At 35.1% G+C, this 20,329-nt stretch overlaps 1 protein-coding gene across 7 annotated transcripts in view; it reads right to left on the minus strand.

Annotated features, from left to right (window-relative positions):
* Positions 1-559: 559 nt before the first annotated feature.
* Positions 560-20,329, minus strand: part of NEK1 (NIMA related kinase 1) — a 119,394-nt gene continuing 99,624 nt past the window's right edge. For 3 of the 7 annotated variants that reach the window (XM_084883732.1, XM_084883731.1, XM_084883733.1), the window contains 7 exons: positions 19,895-19,983; positions 18,809-19,056; positions 15,712-15,863; positions 12,435-12,643; positions 10,780-10,910; positions 10,474-10,606; positions 561-2,417 (listed from right to left, as the gene is read on the minus strand). In XM_084883732.1, coding sequence (XP_084739858.1) covers positions 2,404-2,417; positions 10,474-10,606; positions 10,780-10,910; positions 12,435-12,643; positions 15,712-15,863; positions 18,809-19,056; positions 19,895-19,983 — 976 coding nt within the window. In that variant the 3' untranslated portion in view covers positions 561-2,403. Of the gene's footprint in view, positions 2,418-10,473; positions 10,607-10,779; positions 10,911-12,434; positions 12,644-15,711; positions 15,864-18,808; positions 19,057-19,894; positions 19,984-20,329 lie in introns of all 7 variants that reach the window. The other 4 variants (XM_084883734.1, XM_084883729.1, XM_084883730.1 and 1 more) reach the window with 2 other exon arrangements.

Below are 20,329 nucleotides of genomic sequence, written 5' to 3' on the forward strand. Positions count from 1 at the left end.
GCTGTCAGGTATATTTTTTGCAAACATCTTCCAATTCATGGCTATCTTTTTTCTTTTTATTAACCAGCCTGCACCCTCTCCAATCTGGGATCCCTTGAGGGATGTCCGACTGCCCATTTAGGTCCAGTGGGATAGCGGTTGGATATCCCTCTCATAATCCAGAACTGCTGGCTCCCAACTACTCACCTGATTGCCCCTAACTGCTTATGCCTGCCAGCCGGATCACCCCCTAACCACTCCACTGCCAGCCTGATCGACACTTAACTGCTCCCCTGCTGGCCTGGTCACCCCCAACTCTCCTCCCCTGCAGGCCTGGATCCCCCCCCAACTGCCCTCCCCTGCCAGCCATCTTGTGGCGGCCATCTTGTGTACACATGGGAGCAGCCATCTTTGGCCACATGGGGGTGCTATCTCTGTCTTGGTGTGATAGTCAATTTGCATATTACTCTTTTATTAGATAGGATATCCTTTTAAAAGTAAAATTTAATAAATTTTATGAAGTCAGATATATTTTTTTAAATATATTTTATTGATTTTTTACAGAGAGAAAGGGAGAGGGATAGAGAATTAGAAACATCGATGAGAGAGAAACATCGACCAGCTGTCTCCTGCACACCCCCTACTGGGGATGTGCTGCAACCAAAGTACATGCCCTCGACTAGAATCAAACCTGGGACCTTTCAGTCCACAGGCTGATGCTCTATCCACTGAGCCAAACCAGTTTTGGCAGATATTTTTCTTTTATAACTTGCATTTTTAAAGCCTCTTTAAAGAACTTTTGCCAAACCTACTGACTAATAATACCCTCTTCGCCATGGGTACAGATGACCTTTCCAAAAGAATACTTCAGATTCACTTACCGTAAAGATGACTGGAGATGACCCACACCCTGTTTGTCATCCCTAGTCTCATATATATATGACATTTTTAAAAATATGGCTAAAAAACCTTTTCTATTGTGTTATAACTTTCACTTGCTTTTCTAATAGTTGTAATAGGTTAAAGACTTAAAAAAATCATTCTCATTTTTCAGGATTATAGAGAATTAAAGTACAGAATTCAAATATTCATCTACTAAGAAAAAAGATAAGAATCATCAGGTAAAAGAAATGAAAGTGTTCTCAACTCTGTGTAAAACCATTCTATTGAAAAAAGTGCTAATAAATATATGACAACCAACAGTGCACTTCAGGTAGATAATAAAAATTTAATAGTAATATCACAAAATAAACAAATTTATAAAAGTATTTAGTTTTAGATGCTAGAAATAATATACATAATAAATTCAGCATGGTACTGATAGTGCTGCAAGATTAGATTTTATTGTTCAAATTATAGATTATGCCAATCAGGCTGCTTTGTACTCAAGTTTCAAAAAAATCTACTTTTATTACTAAAAGCATCGGAACTTATACATTGCTACTGAAACCATGTAATGCCTGGCATATTGCAATTGGAGCTGTGTGACTGCCATCTTAATGATCCTCTCACAATGGAAATAAAAAAGGCAAACATTTCCCCTCTTTGGAATAACAGTTAACAAAACTGTCAGTGTCAAAAATAATTCCTTTCTCCTTTTTAATCTCATATAAACACATGCATGAGAGAATATTAAAACAAAAAGGGAAACTTTATGTTATATGCTAGGTTGATGTTAAAACCCAGAGACTAATTTTTAGATATAACATTTCTGGTTCTGGTCTTAAAAAAAAACAAACACAAAAGTAATTAACATTTTTAACACCAGGAAATATAATTTTGTTATTCTTTCATAATCAAAATTTTCAATTATTTCTAAGACTGTTTCTATAGCCTGTTTTCACTCAGCTAGTTCAGGAGACACACTGGTTGAAAAAGGGCTGAGGATATAAACTTTAAGGCTAAAAATTCCATCTCCAAAATGTAAAGACTTAAATAGAGCCCTTGACAAGGTTATTAAATACCTAATTGCTGGTCATGAAAACAAGTAGACAAAAAAAGGGCCACATTTAAATGCTTAAATGAAAAAGCATAGGCAGGTCTTTTACAACGTAAGTAATTATTTCAACATAAGGACATTTGCTGAAAGTAAAAGTTACCTTACTTCATGATACATCTTCTTCAAAACCATTACTCCTAATTCTGGATCAATGTCTCTTATGCTTTGGATGGAAGATTTAATATAGTATATAGTCTGAGGGAGGGAACTATAGAACTCAACAAACAAAATAAAATAGATAAAATATTAGAATCTTAATTGAAAAATGTCATGTTTGTCCATCTTTTCCATGCAATCAGCATGCCCATCATAAATCTGACATATCATTTATAAAAGATTGCTACAGTCCCCACTGAAACTTGTTATTCTGATGAGCCAAATTCAAATGCTTTCATACAGGTGAGGATTAAAGAATGTTCTGAGGATTATTCATCATTGTCTGTAAAAAAAAAAAAAAAAAAGAAAAGAAAAAAATTTAATTTGTTTCCCTGCAAATCAACTGTATGTATCTATTTGTAACAAAAATTATATTTTTTCATGCTAAAGGAAAAGAGCTTTAACGTAATTTTTATTATAATATCACATATCAGTGTAAAATATTCAGACAATACAATGAACAATAAAGTGGGAAGCAAAAAATCATCTACCCTGTTTCCCCAAAAATAAGACAGTGTCTTATATGAATTTTTGCTCCCAAAGATGCGCTAGGTCTTATTTTCAGGGGATGTCTTATTTTTCCATGAAGAATACGGTACACATTTATTGTTAAATGAAAATAAAGGAAATTTATTACCTGTATACAGTACGGTAGTATGGTAGTTGTCAACACAAACCAGACAAACTGTGAATCCTACAGTATCAAGAATTTACTCATTTATTCAATGACAATCATGTCATCATCTTCTGGATCATCATCATTACAATCCAATTCCTGAATTTCCTGGTGAATTTCTTGTGACTCCATTTCTTTCAGAATCAGTGGACCAAATCTCTCATGTTTAGCCTGCGGGAGGAGGGGCTTATTTTCGAGGGGGATGCCTTATATTTCACTCAGAAGGAAACCTGTAAGTAGATCTTATTTTCGGAGGATGTCTTATTTTTGGTGAAACACGGTATAAGCCAAAGACAACCAACATTAATTTTATACAATTCTTCCCAGATCTTTACCTATGCATATACAAATATATTTTTAAAAATTATAATAAAATGCAGTTTTGAGACATGAGTTTTCCCCCTTAAAACACATAATGGACAAAGAGATGAATAATTAAGTAATAAAATAAGATTATAAAATGTTAATGGCAGAATCTAGGTGGTGGGTATATGGGTGATAACTTGGTAAGTTCTTTCAATATTTCTATACAATGACAATTTTACAATAAAATGTTGAAAAAGAATAAGTCATAGATATATGCCTCAATTTCAATGGCTGAATTTTGTTTTATTTTTATGGGTATGGCACAATTCAGCATTTCTATTTAAAGACACTTTGGTTATTTCCATTTTTTTTTTTTTTGTTGTTCACACTGCTGCATGAATTAGAGCAGTTAATTTAATCCACGATAACAATCGCCATTTTCCACATGCCAGCAAAGGGGACTGCTCATTAAACTCCAAGTGTCATGTCTAATCACTGCACTGCCTCAGACCCTTCACTCGTTCCCACTGCCTCAGGACAGAGCCCTATATGGACTGCAAAGCCTTCATTATCTGGTCTTTTAAATATCGATATGTCTAGCCTTATCTACTTTCATTGCCCAGTTTCCCTAAGCATCCCCTTAATTCATGCTTTAGTATCAGTGAATTGCTTATAGTTCTCCTAATGCAATATTTCACATCCCTCTATGTATAAATACACACATTGATTTGGGGGTTAATTCCCATTAATAATTCAAAATCGAACTCTCATGTCTTCTCCCTTAGGAAGAATTACCCTGAAACATTGTTTTCTTCCAATATAGCCAGATCATTATCTTATGCAACATATATGTTACAGTTATCACTCTGTATTACAATTTAATTACTATTTTATAATCACACAATGTCTCAAATAGTCAGGAAAGTACAGAGAATAAAGTAATGAACACACACCTACCTAATCCTTAGAATTAATAAAAGTTAACTTACAGCTATATTGGTTTGGATTGTTAAGAAAAATCATATTACAGGTACAGAGTACTCTTCTTCAATCTTATTGACTTCTCTTCTTCCCCAGGGGCTGTATCCTGAGTCTGAAGTGTGTCCTTCCCTCCCATAATTTTTTACTTTTATTAGATATAAGTATACCTAAATAAAATTGCCTTTAAACATTACAAAAATGATATGCACTAACTACTTCCTCAACTGATCATATTTGTGGGGCTTATCCATATTGATAGATAAAAACTTAGTCCATTTGTTTTAACTGCTCTAGAGAATTTCATTACATAAACATAGTACAATATCCAAAGTGAATGTGCAAAGAAGGTATGTATTTCCTTCTTAAGAGCCTACAACCTTGGACATATGCTAGTAACTTGCACCATGCCATATTATGAGAAAGAGCCACATGAAATGTAACTACTGTAAAAATTACTGAAGGTATTTTTCAGACTGATATAGTACTATTTTATAAAATGGGGTTCAAGATCTCAATAAAATCAGGAATTCACAAGTTCCAGATAATGTATTAATTTTATATTTCCAGCCAAAACTGATTTGGCTCAGTGGATAGAGCGTCAGTCTGCAGACTGGAGGGTCCCAGGTTCGATTCTGGTCAAGGGCATGTGCATTGGATGCGGGCACATCCCCAGTAGGGGGTGTGCAGGAGGCAGTTGGTCGATGTTTCTCTCTCATCGATGTTTCTAGATCACTTTCCCTCTCCCTTCCTCTCTTTAAAAAATCAATAAAATATATGTTTTTTAAAAATTTATATTTCTAATTCTCTAATAAAAATAATCTGTTACTATTTTGGAGGAAAGCATCTGCTTTACACTAATAAGTCACAACTGACGGGCATTTATAAGGACTAAAACTTGAGTTTTTCACTGACGTCTATGGACTTAGATTCTTGGAATCTGAAAAAAATTTTTACCCTTTAAACTTTAAAGGAATCAACATATTATTCGAGCCTGAGAAACACTCTATCATAGTCCTCTCTTTTTTAAGAATAATGGGAACCGTTTCCTTTCTTTCAATACCAAAAATAGCTGTCCTCTGCATAACTGACATGTTTTGTCTCATGCACACTGTGACTCATGGGCTTAATCAGGTTTCTTGCTTTGCTAGAAAGATCAGCACCAAATTGGTGACTTATTTTCACAAAATGTAGAAACTATTTCAACATACACTTTGTATTCTTACTTCAGTCTTGGCTTAATATTATATTGTTTGCACTCATTTGCCTGATATGTTGAATTTCTCAAACACTTGTTCTTAATTTTATCTTGTATAATATGTATTTTTAAATGCAATCTTTAAATGTTTTCAAAACAAGATAAAAATCTTATAAAAATTTATAGTTAAATTTAAGCATCAGCTTTTTAAACCCTCAATTTCAGTCTACAAATCATACTTATAAAATAACAGAATTTTTTGACCAATATTCTAGAAATATATTCTTGTTCAGAATCAGTTTATAAATTAATTTTGAAAAATTGGGTTCCTTACTTCATGATAAGATACTTAAAACAAAAAGACCACATTTTATTTTATTTTTTTTCTTAATCTTCACCCAAGGATATTTTTTTCATTGATTTTTAGAGAGAGTGGAAGAGAGGGAGAAAGAGAAAGAAACATCAACGTGAGACACATTAACTGTTGTCTCCCATGCGTTCCTGCAACCAAGGTATGTGACCTTGACCAGAATAGAACCTGCAACCCCAAAGTTCTCGGGCCGACGCTCTATCCACCAAGCAAACTGGCTAGGGCAAGACCACATATTATTGACCTTGATAACCCACTTCATTCACTAAACCTGACTTTAAGTAACACTGAGATTTTTCCAAAGAATTAAATGCTCCCAAAAAAAGGACTTCTGTCAAATAGGATAATCAAAAGAATCTGGTATATAAGCTGTCACAGGGAAATCCCAGAAGAGAACTTTCAAGGTATTTTGTGTAATGGAACATCTTCATTAGACTACATCTATATCTCTACATTAAGTTCTTACATTTTTCCACCAAATACTGCTATAGATATTTAACAATTTTTATAGAGAAGTGCTCCCTTAAGTTTCTATTGAGAGATTTCACAGCAACCATCATTAATATAAAACATTTTACTTTTATTTGCTATAATCCTAAGGGGGCTAAAAGAAACCATAATGAAGAATAAGTGCAGCACCAATTACTGGCTTATGAAGGAAGACTGGTATATATTCAATGCATTACTTGTTGCCAACAACCCTAACTTTTTCTTGACAGTTATTCTGTTAAAAAGAATAGTACTGAAAAAAAGATTTTTTTTTTTTAAATTCTCACCTGAGGACATGCTGAAAGAAAGAGAGGGAGGGAAGAAGGGAGGAAGGGAAGGATAGAAAGAGGAAGGGGGGGGGAGAGAGAGAGACAGAGACAGAGACAGAGACAGAGACAGAGAGAGAGAGAGAGAGAGAGAGAGAGAGAGGGAGGAAGAGAGAGGGAGGGAGGAAGAGAGAGAGAGAGAGGAAGAGGGAGAGGGAGAGGGAGAGGGAAAGGGAGAAGGAGAGGGAGAGGGAGAGAGAGAGAAATTGATGTGTGAGAGAAACATCAATTGGTTGCCTTCTGCACATGCGCCAACAGGGGATCAAATCTGAAAGCCAGGTATGTGCCCTGACCAGGAATCCAAACAATTACCTTTTGGTGCACAAAATAACATTCAACCAACTGACCAACTGCGCCACTCAGCTGGGCAAAATACAGTGATTTTTGAAGCTATAAGATAATAGTACTGACTGTACCTGAAGATATTCTAATTTTGATTTATCAATAACTATTAAGAGTTTTTACAGGACTTACTTCTATTAAAACAATCCAGAGAAACATTTTTTGTTGAGCTTTAGAAAACACATATTATAAAACTTTAGGAAAAAACAATCAATGTAAATAAGTCTACATAATTATAAAGCTGCTCCTCAAATTAAAAAAATATTGAATTTCATTTTAGTAAACAATTTTTCATGAGTTAAACTATCAAATATTTTTATAAGAAGCATTGCTCTGAAATACTTGAACTGAATATTAACAGCTCTATTCCTAAGGAAATCCAGGTATTCATCATCTCATGCCCAAACACACCTACAGTTTCAAAACAGATTGCTTCCTATCTCGGCACTCTGCAAACCATCCAGGATACTGCTGCCAGATTAAACGTTATAAAACACCTCATTCATTATGTCAGTTTTTTTTCAGTTCAAAAGTCTTCACTGATTTCCTCTATGTATTTTACACACGTCACAGTGTCAGATCACAAAGACTAATTCTCAATAAGAAGCTTCTAATATAGTCAATTTATTTATTTTATTTTATTTATTTTTTTTTTAATAAATTTTTATTGTTCATATTATTACAAGTGTTCCTTTCCCCCCACTTCCCATCCCACCCTCTGCCCTTTCCCCACTCCCCATTGTCCTCATCCATAGGTGCACAGTTTATGTTCAGTCTCTTCCCACATTCCCCTCTCCCCTTTTCCCCAAGAATCATCAGTTCACTCCCCTTCCATACCTCTGATTCTATTATATTCAACAGTTAATATTGTTCATCAGATTTTTTTTTTTTAATTTCCTTGGTTTTTAGATTCACTTGTTGATAGTTACATATTTGTTGTTCATAATTTTTATCTTTATTTACTTTCTCTTCTGAAAGAACCCCCTTCAGCAATTCATATAATTCTGGTTTGGTGGTGATGAACTCCTTTAGCTTTTTTTTATTAGTGAAGCTCTTTATCTGACCTTCGATTCTGAGTGATAGCTTTGCTGGGTAGAGTATTTTTGGCTGTAGGTTCTTGCTATTCATCACCTTGAATATTTCTTGCCATTCCCGTCTGGCCTGCATGGTTTCTGTTGAGAAATCAGCTGACAATCGTATTGGTGCTCCTTTATAGGTAATCACCTGCTTAGCTCTTGCTGCTTTTAATATTCTCTCTTTGTCCTTTGCTCTTGGAATCTTAATTATGATTTGTCTTGGTGTGGTCCTCTTTGGATTCCTCTTATTTGGAGTTCTGTGTGCTTCCTGGACTTGTAAGTCCAATTCTTTCCCCAGGTGGGGGAAGTTTTCTGTCACTATTTCTTTCAGTATGTTTTCGATATCTTGCTCTCTCTCATCTTCTGGGACCCCCATGATTCTGATGTTGGATCGTTTGAAGTTGTCCCAGAGGTTTCTTACATTATCTTCAATTTTCTGGATTCTCTTGCCTTCTAGCTTCTGCAGAGGAGTGTCTTCTGGCTCTTTATGTTCCAAATCTTTGACTTGATTCTTGCGATCTTCTATTCTGTTTTTAGGACTCTGTAGAATATTTTTTATTTCAGACAATGTATTCTTTATTTCTTGTTGATCCCTTAGCATTTCTTGTTGGTCCCTTTTCATATCCTCATAGGTCTCATTTATTTTATCGGCCTTTTCTAGGAGACTCTTGAAAAACCCTATAAGTGTGGATTTGAACTCTATATCCAGTCGCTTTTTGTCCTCCATTTCTTTCGTTTGTGATCTATTTGGTTTAGGCATTTTCGCAGGCAGCTTTTCTGTTGGGGCGGAGTTTCAGGGTGGAGCCTACAGCCTTGGCTTCCGTCAGCCCCGCCCTATGCGACTCCTGAGACTCAGGGTCCTTCAGTACTTGTTGCAAGCGCCTCTGAGAGAAAGGTGCCCTCGATTTTCGCCTGCTACCAAACAGTGTAAGCTCTCCCGCAATGGGTCCGAAACTGGGGTTCAGTTCAGTTGGAAGTGGAGTTGGAGGTGGCGTTCAGAGCAGTCTGGAACCTGTCTCCTTCCCGCCAGGGCAGCCCTACGGCACAGCCGGCCGGCCCTTCTCTGCGCGCTGTGTGTGCGCCTCTGGGACCTCCTTTCGCCGCCTTACAGCCCAGCTCCCTCTGGATGAGCCTGGGTCCCCGGGGTCTGGCCTAGAACGGGGGTTCAGAGCAGTTGGGGGCCCAGCACAGTCCGAGTGTTTATCTCCTTCCCGTTAGGGAACGCCAGCCAGGCACTCGGCCTCCCTCCTCTCCGGCTCCGTACTCTCCGCGCGCGCCGCGTGTCTCCGTACCTTGGGCTTTTACAGCTCCTCCGCGCTTCCTTCTGGTTTTCTCCTTGCTTCTCGTTGTAGAATTTCCAGTCAGTTGACTTTCCTGTAGTTCTGGGTAATGTCCATTTTATATTTTAGTTGTATTTTATTGAAATTGTTGCGTGCGGCTGCGGCTAGGTGCCTACCCGAGCAGCCATCTTGGATTCTCTCCTCTCTAATATAGTCAATTTAATCCTAATATACATTAATCAGTTCATTCTAAATTGTTCCCTTTATATTTCTTTCCATTTTTCACAAACCAACCTCTCCTTCTCTAATTCCTACTGTAATAAAAAGTATCTTAGGATGAGCAATCAATTATATGTGTGTATATATATTCTATAATAATAAAAGTGTAATATGCTAATTAAACCGGTCTGTCGAACGACCTTCAGGATGTCCTTCTGGACAACCTTCCAGATGAGCCCCTTCTGATGCATGAATTTCATGCATCAGACCTCTAGTGTGTGTGAGTGTGTGTGTGTGTGTGTGTGTGTGTGTTTGTGTACTCTCACCTGAGGATATATTTTTATTGATTTTGAGAGAGAGAGAAGCATGGAGAGAGAGAGAGAGAAACATCAATGTGAGAGAGAAATATTGATTAGTTGTCTCCTGAGTGTGCCCTGACTGGGGATCAAACTCACAAAGGTTGAACTAGCAACCTTTGGTATACGGGACAATGCTCCAACCAAATAAACAACCCAACTAGGGCTATATATAGTTTTAAATATTTACAACTTATATCCCAAGGAAACATGTAAGCAAAAATTAGGTCTTTAACTATCCATAGTAATGAGGTGCGAGGCATACTAGTACAAAAAGCACACAATAACTACTTTGAAAACCAATCTAAGTACATTAGATTGGAGATCATATTTCTATTTTTATAGCAAAGGAAAGTGAAACTTAAGACAAAATTAATCACTCAGTGTCACATCATTAGCCTCCCAAAGAGTCAGGACTGTGACACTGGTCTCTTGGTTCCATGGTAAGTTCTCTTGAATATATTTAAAGAGAAACCATTTTTAACTAATAACTTTTCATAAAGTCTTAACATATTTTTGAGTGATTCTATAGGTAAGTAGTTTCCAAATACAAAAATGGGTTACATTCCAATTCTTATAGATGAACTTTTCTTACTCTGAAAGAGATTACATTTAGTATTATTTAGGATAAACTTTGCATATTATTGAAGCTCATCAATTTATATTTCTCATGTTGTTTTTTTGCACATTTATTTAAAATATAAAGATGGGAGGAAATCTTACCTTCTTGATAGGCTCCATCTGCCATGACTAAATGAAGAATCTTGGCATAAAGATGCTGATGTTCGTTTCCCAAAATATTCTGAGCTATTGTTGAACAAATCTCTATATTTTCATCTTCATCTTCATGAACAGCCTATACCAAATTTCCAAATATAAAGTAATATTTGAATATTATCTTTCTCTAATTGGATACTTTGTTAATCTTTTACAGTAAATTTACTTACCAATAAGAATCACTGACATTTCACTAGTAATTCAAACAGAGCATATTTCAAAATTAAATGTTTTAACTGACATTTCACTTACCTTTATTTTCTCATAAACTTCAAAGAACTTTTCAAAGCCTATTTCCTGCTCCAGATGAAGTCTCAGCTCCTCTAAATGATTAAAGACACTGTCATATTCACACTCACTAGTTATCTCACCATCACTGTTATCTAAAAAACATTAAAAAGATATTTTACAATTAAAAAAAAAATAAATCAAATCTCTCTCTCTCTCCTCCCTCTCTCACCCTCTCCCCCTCTCTCCCTTTCTCCCCCTAAAAATAATGATAGTAAAAAATAGACTACTTTGTACTTTAAATATAAAGTTTTTGTCATTATATATTTTTTATTTATACAGGTAATCAATCCACATAAACCTGTCTTGATAAGAACATTACTCTGAACATCTTTTCTTTTGATAGAAATAAACAGTAAACCAGAATATAATAAAAGCTTCCCTAGAGATGTCATCAAATGTAGAAGAAAAAAAAGGGGGAAAAAAAGAAAAAGCACACTCATATGTTCTGCATCATGGCGACCAACCCTAACTACTATTTTTTAAAAGTATATTAAACATGAGCCAATGCAAAAGGCAGACAACCTAAAATACATACCATAAAACTTTAGTAAAGCACCTAAAAAGTATTATAAATGCTCTGTATGTTTTATGCACTTCAAAGTTACTTTGAAAAATTCCAGTAAAAAACAAAATTACTGAAGGATCATTTCTTTACACATTAGTTCTTCTTCCCAAATAAATGCAGTTACTGGAATACACAAATTTTCTTTATATCTTAGCGGTAATGCTATGAATAAAGAATAATTTCTAAACCAAAGTTTAAAAAGCTGCTTTAGTCTTATCCCTTCTGGTTAACCACTATATGCAGAAACTCTTCGCAAAACATAAAATACTAAGAAAATTAAGTTATTATCTTTATTACTAAAGAAATAAATCAAGAAATAAATATTATTCTGTCAAGAAACAGAATAAAGCCGAAACCGGTTTGGCCCAGTGGTAGAGCGTCGGTCTGCGGACTGAAAGGTCCCAGGTTCGATTCCTGTCAAGGGCATGTACGTTGGCTGTGGGCACATCCCCGGTAGGGGTTGTGCAGGAGGCGGCTGGTCGATGCTCCTCTCTCATCGATGTTTCTGGCTCTCTATCTCTCTTCCTTCCTCTCTGTAAAAAATCAATAAAATATATTAAAAGAAAAAAAAAAAGAAACAGAATAAAAATGCTTCAAAAAAGCATTTCCATAACTTGATGGGGGAAAAAATGGAACAACTGTATATGTGCATTTGTGTGAAAAGAAAAAGAATAAATATAAGTCAGACAAAGAAGCATGCTTCAGTTTTATTTAAAACCAGAAATGGTTCAGCCTGACTGGTGTGACTCAGTGGTTGAGCAACAACCTATGAACCAGGAAGTCATGATTCAATTCCTGGTTATTGGCTCAATCTCCTGTGGGGGGTGTGCAGGATGCAGCCAATCAATGATTCTCTCTCATCATCGTCATCAATGTTTCTATCTCTCTCTCCCTCTTCCTTCCTTTCTGAAAACAATAAAAATATATTTAAAAAATAACAAAAAAACAAAACTGGAAATGGTTGATATTAAATATCAGAAAAACATACTCTAGTTGAAATATGTGTACACACTGGAAACGGAAAAGGCCCACCACAATCATGATCACATACCCGAGTGCCACTCTTCATTGAGAGCGCTTTCACTGCTGGGATTGTCCTCCTCATCGGCTGGATCTGTCCCATTCACAGTCTGCTCTAGGTCACTGTTCTTCAGGACTGATTCTTCCTCCTCGCTATATTCCTCCCCAGGTTCTTCTCTGAGTAACTGCTCCATAGAGGCCTGAAGCTCTTGTAAATCTGTGTCAGTTTCTTCAAAAACACTGAAATGTAAAAAACTAAACATTACTAAAGCCCACGTCTTTCTACTCAAACACTTAACACTCCAATACTTTTCTTTTATGTAATTTTGAAAGTTCAGCAAAATCTTGGTGTGGATGTATAATAATTGCACACTATACAAAAAGCTATCCATATAAACCCTCACTGGGCATCTGAACTCTTAGAAATGGAAATACTTAGGGAATTATATGTTCAGGTTAATTGGATGATTTAGCAAATAAAATGGTCACCAGAAGTCTTATCTTCAGATGCTTATTCTTGAAAATATTTCTAAAGTATATAATAAGTAGACTTTACTGTAATTATAATACATTAACCATAATAATCTTATGTGGGGAATCTTGTTTACAAGAAATTGCTCAGAATATTAATTCTATTTTCATGAAAATATAGATGCTGAAATGAACTAATTTAGGAAATAGTATTATACATTTATAAATAGTACTTTAGTTATATCCTATTATTTAAATCTTATTCACACAAAACTCACTTAAGAGACATAGAAACTATGAATCAAAGTGTTTAAATGATTTATTTAAGGCCACACAGTCAATAAATGATAATTATAGGACTGAAACCTAGGTCCTCCGATCACTTCTATAATATCCCCAAAATGTACTCACACTCACAACGTTCTCTCTCCTATGATTTGCTTCTTTCTCCTAAAGTGGCATGTAAATAGGTTAATGTCTTTCCTAAAGTTTACAATCCAAATAGACAAATGTTCACTGAAGAACTAAAATATCAACAATATTATGTGAAACAGTGAATAAAATTTCCATTAACAGAAAAAGAAAATAATCTTTTAATGTAGAAATATCTTTATTACGTACTTAGGTGTACAAACTCCTACACTTAGACTTTGTAGTAGCTATAGAAAAGCAAAGCATCTATGAGGAAGAGAGTATCTAATTTTTTTGGATCATCCTACTAGTAGCATTTAACTTACTACATTTAATTACAAAAGTAGTATAACAGTCACATCTGCTATGTACCATTATCACAATGACTGAACATTGACGTATGGATAAAACCCTTTAGTGGCCGCTGGACTAGAGGAATTAATGGCCTCCATAATGGTGGTAAAATAAGCAGGACTGCTAAGTCTGCTATTGCAAGGAAAAGTGAGATTGTGATATGAAATGAACATTTCAAAATGTGTTTCAGGTAATTCAAAACCTGGTCCCAAATTCACCTTTTAGTAGGCTTTCTTATTAGTCAATTTTGAATAAAGTTTGGATTTAAATAAATTAATTTTCCCCCCCAAAAAACATCAAGTGAAATTTCCTGTATAGACATGGAGTAACTTACTTAAAAAAAAATAACTTAGTTTTCAAATTTTAAAAAATCATGTTAAAGGCTTCTAAGTTAAATTTTAAAATAAAATTGTAATCAACTAGTAATTAAAAGAACATAAGCCACAAATAAATGATAGTTCACTCAGATAAAATCGGATGACTTTATAAAAACTGAGGAAAAAACTGCTACCTAGCACTTTGTCAACCATAAAGATGCTGAAATGTGTCCTCCAATAGCGTAATAAAAAGATAGTTAAAATGCTTAATGACCAGAGGTAAGCAGAAGAAAACAAAGATAAAAAGGTAACTTTTCTTCTAAATTTTGAGGGTACCAGCAAAATTCTACAGAACTCCTTAAGAATTTTAAAAAAGAAGGCAGAATTTAAGAGATAAAATTTGGTTAGAGATTTAAGAAGGGGTAAGACTTAAGAAAAACAAAGAGGAAAATAAAATATTGCAGATGAAGTAACCCTGCTCAAATATTATAGGAGGGGAAATGATAAGACTGATACAATGCTTTCAATCAGAACAAAACACCAGTTCTTTCTATTGAATGGCAGAGATGAAAAAGGAGAAAATTTAAGTTAAAAAATCAGAAAAGAAATCACACAACTTCTAATATTTTGAATGTATTTCCTGGTGACTTAAATACACTGTATCTTCTCAAACACTTTATTCCAGTGTGTCCTGGTTTTATTTCCCCCCCAAATTTATAACACTTGTCTGGGGGTGAGATGGCTGACTGATATCAAAGAATGTGAGGCAGGATTACTGTCTAAAGCAGCGTTTTTCAACCGCTGTTCCGCGGCACACTAGTGTTGCCTGGTGTGCCGTAGGTGCAGACAAGACAAGAATTTTATAATTTTTCACTATTTTGTTTACTTAATATTTCATAATAAAGTAATTATGAAATACTTTCTTTGTGTTTATTTGATTCCTATTCAAGAGAATTACTTTATATATAGTCAATATAGGCACAGAGTTAAATTTTTTAACATTTTCTAATGGTGGTGTGCCTCGTGATTTTTTTCATGAAACAAGTGTGCCTTTGCCCAAAAAAGGTTGAAAAACACTGGTCTAAAGGGCCATCACTTTCAACCATTCTCAGAAGTATTGGTTAAATGACCCTGCTAGATTTTTAGATTCCCTATAAATCATGAAGAAAGAAATTTTGTGAAAGCAATTAAGTTACTTACATGTAGAACACACAAGTAAGCAAGTGCACACACACAACCAAACAACTATCCCACCCACTAACTCCTCACTGCCATGGTTTTGAAATCATTCCCATCAGGAGATAGATGAGGATGGAGCTTTCTGGTCACTTCCTGGGGAATTGTAGTATAGTAAGTAAGCACTTAACAAATCCCCACTACAACTCCTATATCATGTGGTGTTGCACTATTTAACAATCATTATTCTGCTAACATTCATCCACTTAATATTTATTAAGCACCTACCAGGTGCAAACCATTATGCTGGATGCTAAGTGGTGAATAAGACAGAGAACACCAGGAGAAACCATTTTCTTATATTCTCCAAATGAGAGTAAGTCATACTATATTGAGGCAGAAAAACATATCAAAATTTGCATGATTGTAGCTGAAATATGGTGTAAAAAGCTAAAGGAGTAGTGAAAAGTTAGCTACAGATCATTTTTAGAAAGTGTCTAGGTAAGTTACCATCTCTAGGACATTTATAAACTCAGAAACGCTGTTAGTGTTACTATCTATTATTCACTTCGCACTCACATGTCTTCAGAATCAGAAGGTCCTTCTTTAATGTGCTCGTCTTCAATGTCATCCATTTCAAGGTTGTCTTGCCGGACATCTCCTACCGTGGGGACATCCATCAGTGTTCTGAACAGCTTTGAGAGATCTGGAAGTGAACACGTCCTCAACATCTAAGAAAAGGCAACAGATTTATCAGGAGTATGATTAGAAAATAAAAACAAAAAATTATAAAATGAGAGCCAAAGATAATTTTATATATATATATATATATATAAAAGGCTCACTTGCCCAAGATGAGAATTTTTTTGAATTTCAGTGAGGAAACTAAACTTGGAGTTATGTTTGGGATTCAACACATAGGTTTCAACATAAGGTCACCTTTAAAAGGTAGGGAGAGGTGTTTATTTGGGATATACTCAGAGCATGGAACTGGAAATCTGTCAGGAATCAGGCATTGCTAGAAACTGCCAGTCTGCTCCTTCTCACTCGTGGTCCATATTGTGCCTTCATGGTATCTCTGCCAAGTCTTCCTTTACTTTCCTATGGCCAACCCTCTCTATATATATAGGGTGTCCCCCCAAAAAGTATAAACACACTTTGAATAATTATAAAGGCATTATTTATTAAAAATAATTTCCTTTTCAAAATTGAGCAATCAGCTATTAAGTGTGCATACATTTTTTGGAGACACCTGTATTTTCCCCCAGATCTTAAAAGTTAATCTGAAGTGTGGCTAAGCACCATTACACGTAATTGATGGCTCTTTGTACCACTTTATCACTAGGAGTTGCTGGCTAGCCAACAATGGTTAAGATCAGGGGCCTCAAATTAGTGGGGGGAGGAAGGGGGAGGCAAAGTCCTAGCCGGTTTGACTCAGTGGAAAGAGCATTGGCCTGGGGACTGAGGGGTCCCGGGTTCGATTCCAATCAAAGGCATGTACCTCTGTGGCAACCTCGATCCCAAGCCCTGGTCCAGGTGTGTGTGAGGGCAACCAATCAACATGTCTCTCACACACTGGTGTTTTTCTCTCTCTTTTCCACTCTGTCTAAAAAATCAATGGAAAAATATCCTCAAGTGAGGATTAACAACAACAAAAAAGCCTAACAATGCTACATGAACAATGGGCTGTGGGGGGAGCCTTTCCCACCTTCAGAAGGCTAAGGACACTTCCATGTTCATGCTAAAAATCCTTGGTAGCAACAGGTGAGAAGGAACTCAGCAAACCCAGCTAAGGAAAAACCCTGCATATAGTTGAGGTGTTTACAATTTGACTTTTTTGTTGGATAAGCTAGGAATATGAGGAATGGCCTTTGTCCACTAACTTTCAACCATTAGAATGTCAATGGACAGACAGGGCTACAAAACAAGTATGTAGTATAGTATAAGTCTCAGGGTTGGGTTAACCCAGTAGTCGGCAAACTCATTAGTCAACAGAGCCAAATATCAAAGTACAATGATTGAAATTTCTTTTGAAAGTCAAATTTTTTAAACTTAAACTTCTAACGCTACATCTTCAAAACAGACTCTCCCAGGCCATGGTATTTTGTGGAAGAGCCACACTCAATGGGCCAAAGAGCCGCCTGTGGCTCGCGAGCCGCAGTTTGCCGACCACTGGGTTAACCCTAAGGACTCTGTGAGATCCGAAACATGACTCCCAAGGCCCTGATTAATAGCATATACACCAGATGGGAGACTGTGAAAACACAAAATATAGCATATTAATGAAAATTTATCTACTTGGACAATTTTATTGGTACAACCTGTTTTTGAGAATAAAAAAGGATAAATTTCCATTATTGGAACATAATTTACATTTAAAGCACTCAAGAGGAAAAAATGGTTTCAATCGGCAAGATGATGAAGATACACTGCTTGTTAAAGCATTTAATAGAATTTCTTTTGCTGAATCTCTCACTGTCAGCAGAATTTATCCTTGACTTATTATTCCTACATTACCCTCCCTATCCCCTCCTCTCATGCTCTCACCCCCATTGGTTAGGCTTATATACATACATACAAGTCCTTTGGTTGATCTCTCCCCCTTAACTTTCCCCTCCCCTACCTTCCCTCTGAGGTTTAATGGTCTGATTGATGTTTCTCTGTCTCTGGATCTATTTTTGTTCAACAGTTTACGTTGTTCATTATATCCCATAAATGAGTGATATCATGTGATATTTATCTTTCTCTGACTGGCTGATTTCACTTAGCATAATGCTCTCCAGTACCATCCATGCTGTTGCAAATGGTAAGAAGTCCTTCTTTTTTTACCGCAGCATAGTGTTCCATTGTATAGATGAACCACAGTTTTTTAATCCACTCATCTGCTGATGGGCACTTAGGCTGTTTCCAAATCTTAGCTATGGTAAATTGTGTTGCTATGAACATAGGGGTGCATATATCTTTTCTAATTGGTGTTTCTAGTTTCTTGGGATAAAAAAAATGCCATTTTTGTAGTATTATTATTTGTAATCATTTTATAATACATATTATATAGAAAAGCGGGTGAAAAAACAATTATGCATATATTCTATTTTGGTAAAAAGTTACATATAAAAATTATATATATTAAAGGTAACATAAAATGATATGTAATTTATTTCAATTTTTAAATTCTTTATAGAGATAATGCTCTATTTTCTTATCAAGAAAAAATTGGTTACATTTTTAGCAAGTGAGAAAAGACAAGATGTCTGAAAAACTTAGAAAGTGCATATGAACATCTATTAATCTTTCTATGTACAAATTAGGCAATATGCTACTTCTATCCATTTAAAATACATTGCTTAAACTTAGTCTCATACCAACACTGGAAGCTGACTTGGGTAGTGGGAAAGAAAGATAATTAAGAGGGGTCTTTTGCTAAGTAAAAGAAAACTCTATAAAAAGAACCTTGAACAGGGAGCCAATAGAAGTCTTTGTCCTGATTGTTTTCAGGTTCTCAGATGATAAAATGGGAGTTTCTTTGTTGTTTCTGTAAGTTGTTTTGATGTATGTCTGAGTATATGTGCTTGTGTTTTTAAGGGATCAAAACTCAATATTATAGTTTACCAAAGAAAAACAATCCATAAAAATGTTATCAAATGAATAACATTTTCCATGTGAGGAGCATACTTGCCTTTGGGTTGTTTGCATCAAATAAACCAGTTGAAAGTCCAATGAGCAAGGAATTCTTGTTTTTCTTTTTTGGTGGTGAACCAGAGCGAGATCGAAGTGGAAAGGATTCTTCTGGTGAATATAGTATGGACTGAATTTGAGAGACTACATTCAAGTGTTCTGGGTGAATCACTTTATGGAAAAATGGTTCTGGTTGCATAGATTTATCTACATCACATTTAGAGTGCGGAGAATCACCTATTCCAGGTTCTATGGTGTAAAGCAAAAATATGTGATAAACTTATATAGCACTTAAATAAAATTTCTAAGTTATATTGATAAGACACAATATTTAACACAAGTTCTAGCAAAAAAACCTTCATGTCTACCAGAAAAACAAAATCAAAATATATACAGTAGTCCTCACTTAATGTTGCCGATAGGTTCTGCAACTTTAACTGAAATGACATATAACAAAATCAATTTTACAAGAGGCTAATTGAGATAAACAACAGTAAGTTCATACTATGTCTCATCAATGTTATAAAGAAATGACTTTGAACAAAATAATGCTATTAGAGGACCTGCTGTATGTAATTGTGCTATCTTATAAATAATCTTTAACAGGATATAATGTCTCATTTTCAGAAAAAAGATTTAATGTTATACACTTCCATCACATTGGAAACTCTGAAATGTACACACAGATGCAAGAGAATATGAAGAAACACTGTTTGGACACATATTTAATTTCAGTTTATCTTTATTCCTGTAAGTTAGATAGAAAAAAAGTATGCTTTTTATATTTTAATTAATACTATTGAAAATAAGACAACTAATGAATATTCTTAGTATACTGCCTTAGTTTTGAGAAGCAATTCTTTTCATTTTGAACATTTAATAAAATAACTGACCTAAAGTTTTATTGCTCACACTATCAAGCAATCCAGGCTTATAAATGCAGAGTCCAGTGCTCTATGTCTATTACATTGTTTAAGTGATTGAGGTGACTGATAAGGAATAGTTTCTATTAATATATTGTCCAAATAAAACAGGTTAGTGTTCACAACCTTCCGGAATGTAATTAGACCAATACGAGGATGCTTACCTATATGAACTTCATTAAGTTGATCCACCTTCCTTAAGATTCCTTCTTCAGAAACTTCATTTTGCTGAATAGTGATCCTATCTTCTAATCTGTCACATATAGGTATACCAGTTAAAAACACACACACACACACACACAAAAAAAAAACTTCACAGTTTATTATTAGAAATATCATGCTCAAATATAAAAAAACAGAACTCAAGTTCACTGGCATGCTGTGATTCCTCTTCTAAATATTTTTCTCATTTATACGTATACTTCCTCTCATAAGCACAATGTTTTTTACCCCGTTCAAACCTTCACCAATCATAATCATTCACAACAACCTCCCTCACCATTTCTTATAACAGCTGAAAATCTCTTACACTAGAAGAAGAATATATTCCAAAAGGTAGCAATAATCTATCTCTGGGTTTGGTTCATAGGCAGTTTTTT

The sequence above is a fragment of the Pipistrellus hanaki genome (assembly GCF_964339955.1).
Source record: "Pipistrellus hanaki genome assembly, chromosome: 5".
Lineage (NCBI taxonomy): Eukaryota > Metazoa > Chordata > Mammalia > Chiroptera > Vespertilionidae > Pipistrellus > Pipistrellus hanaki.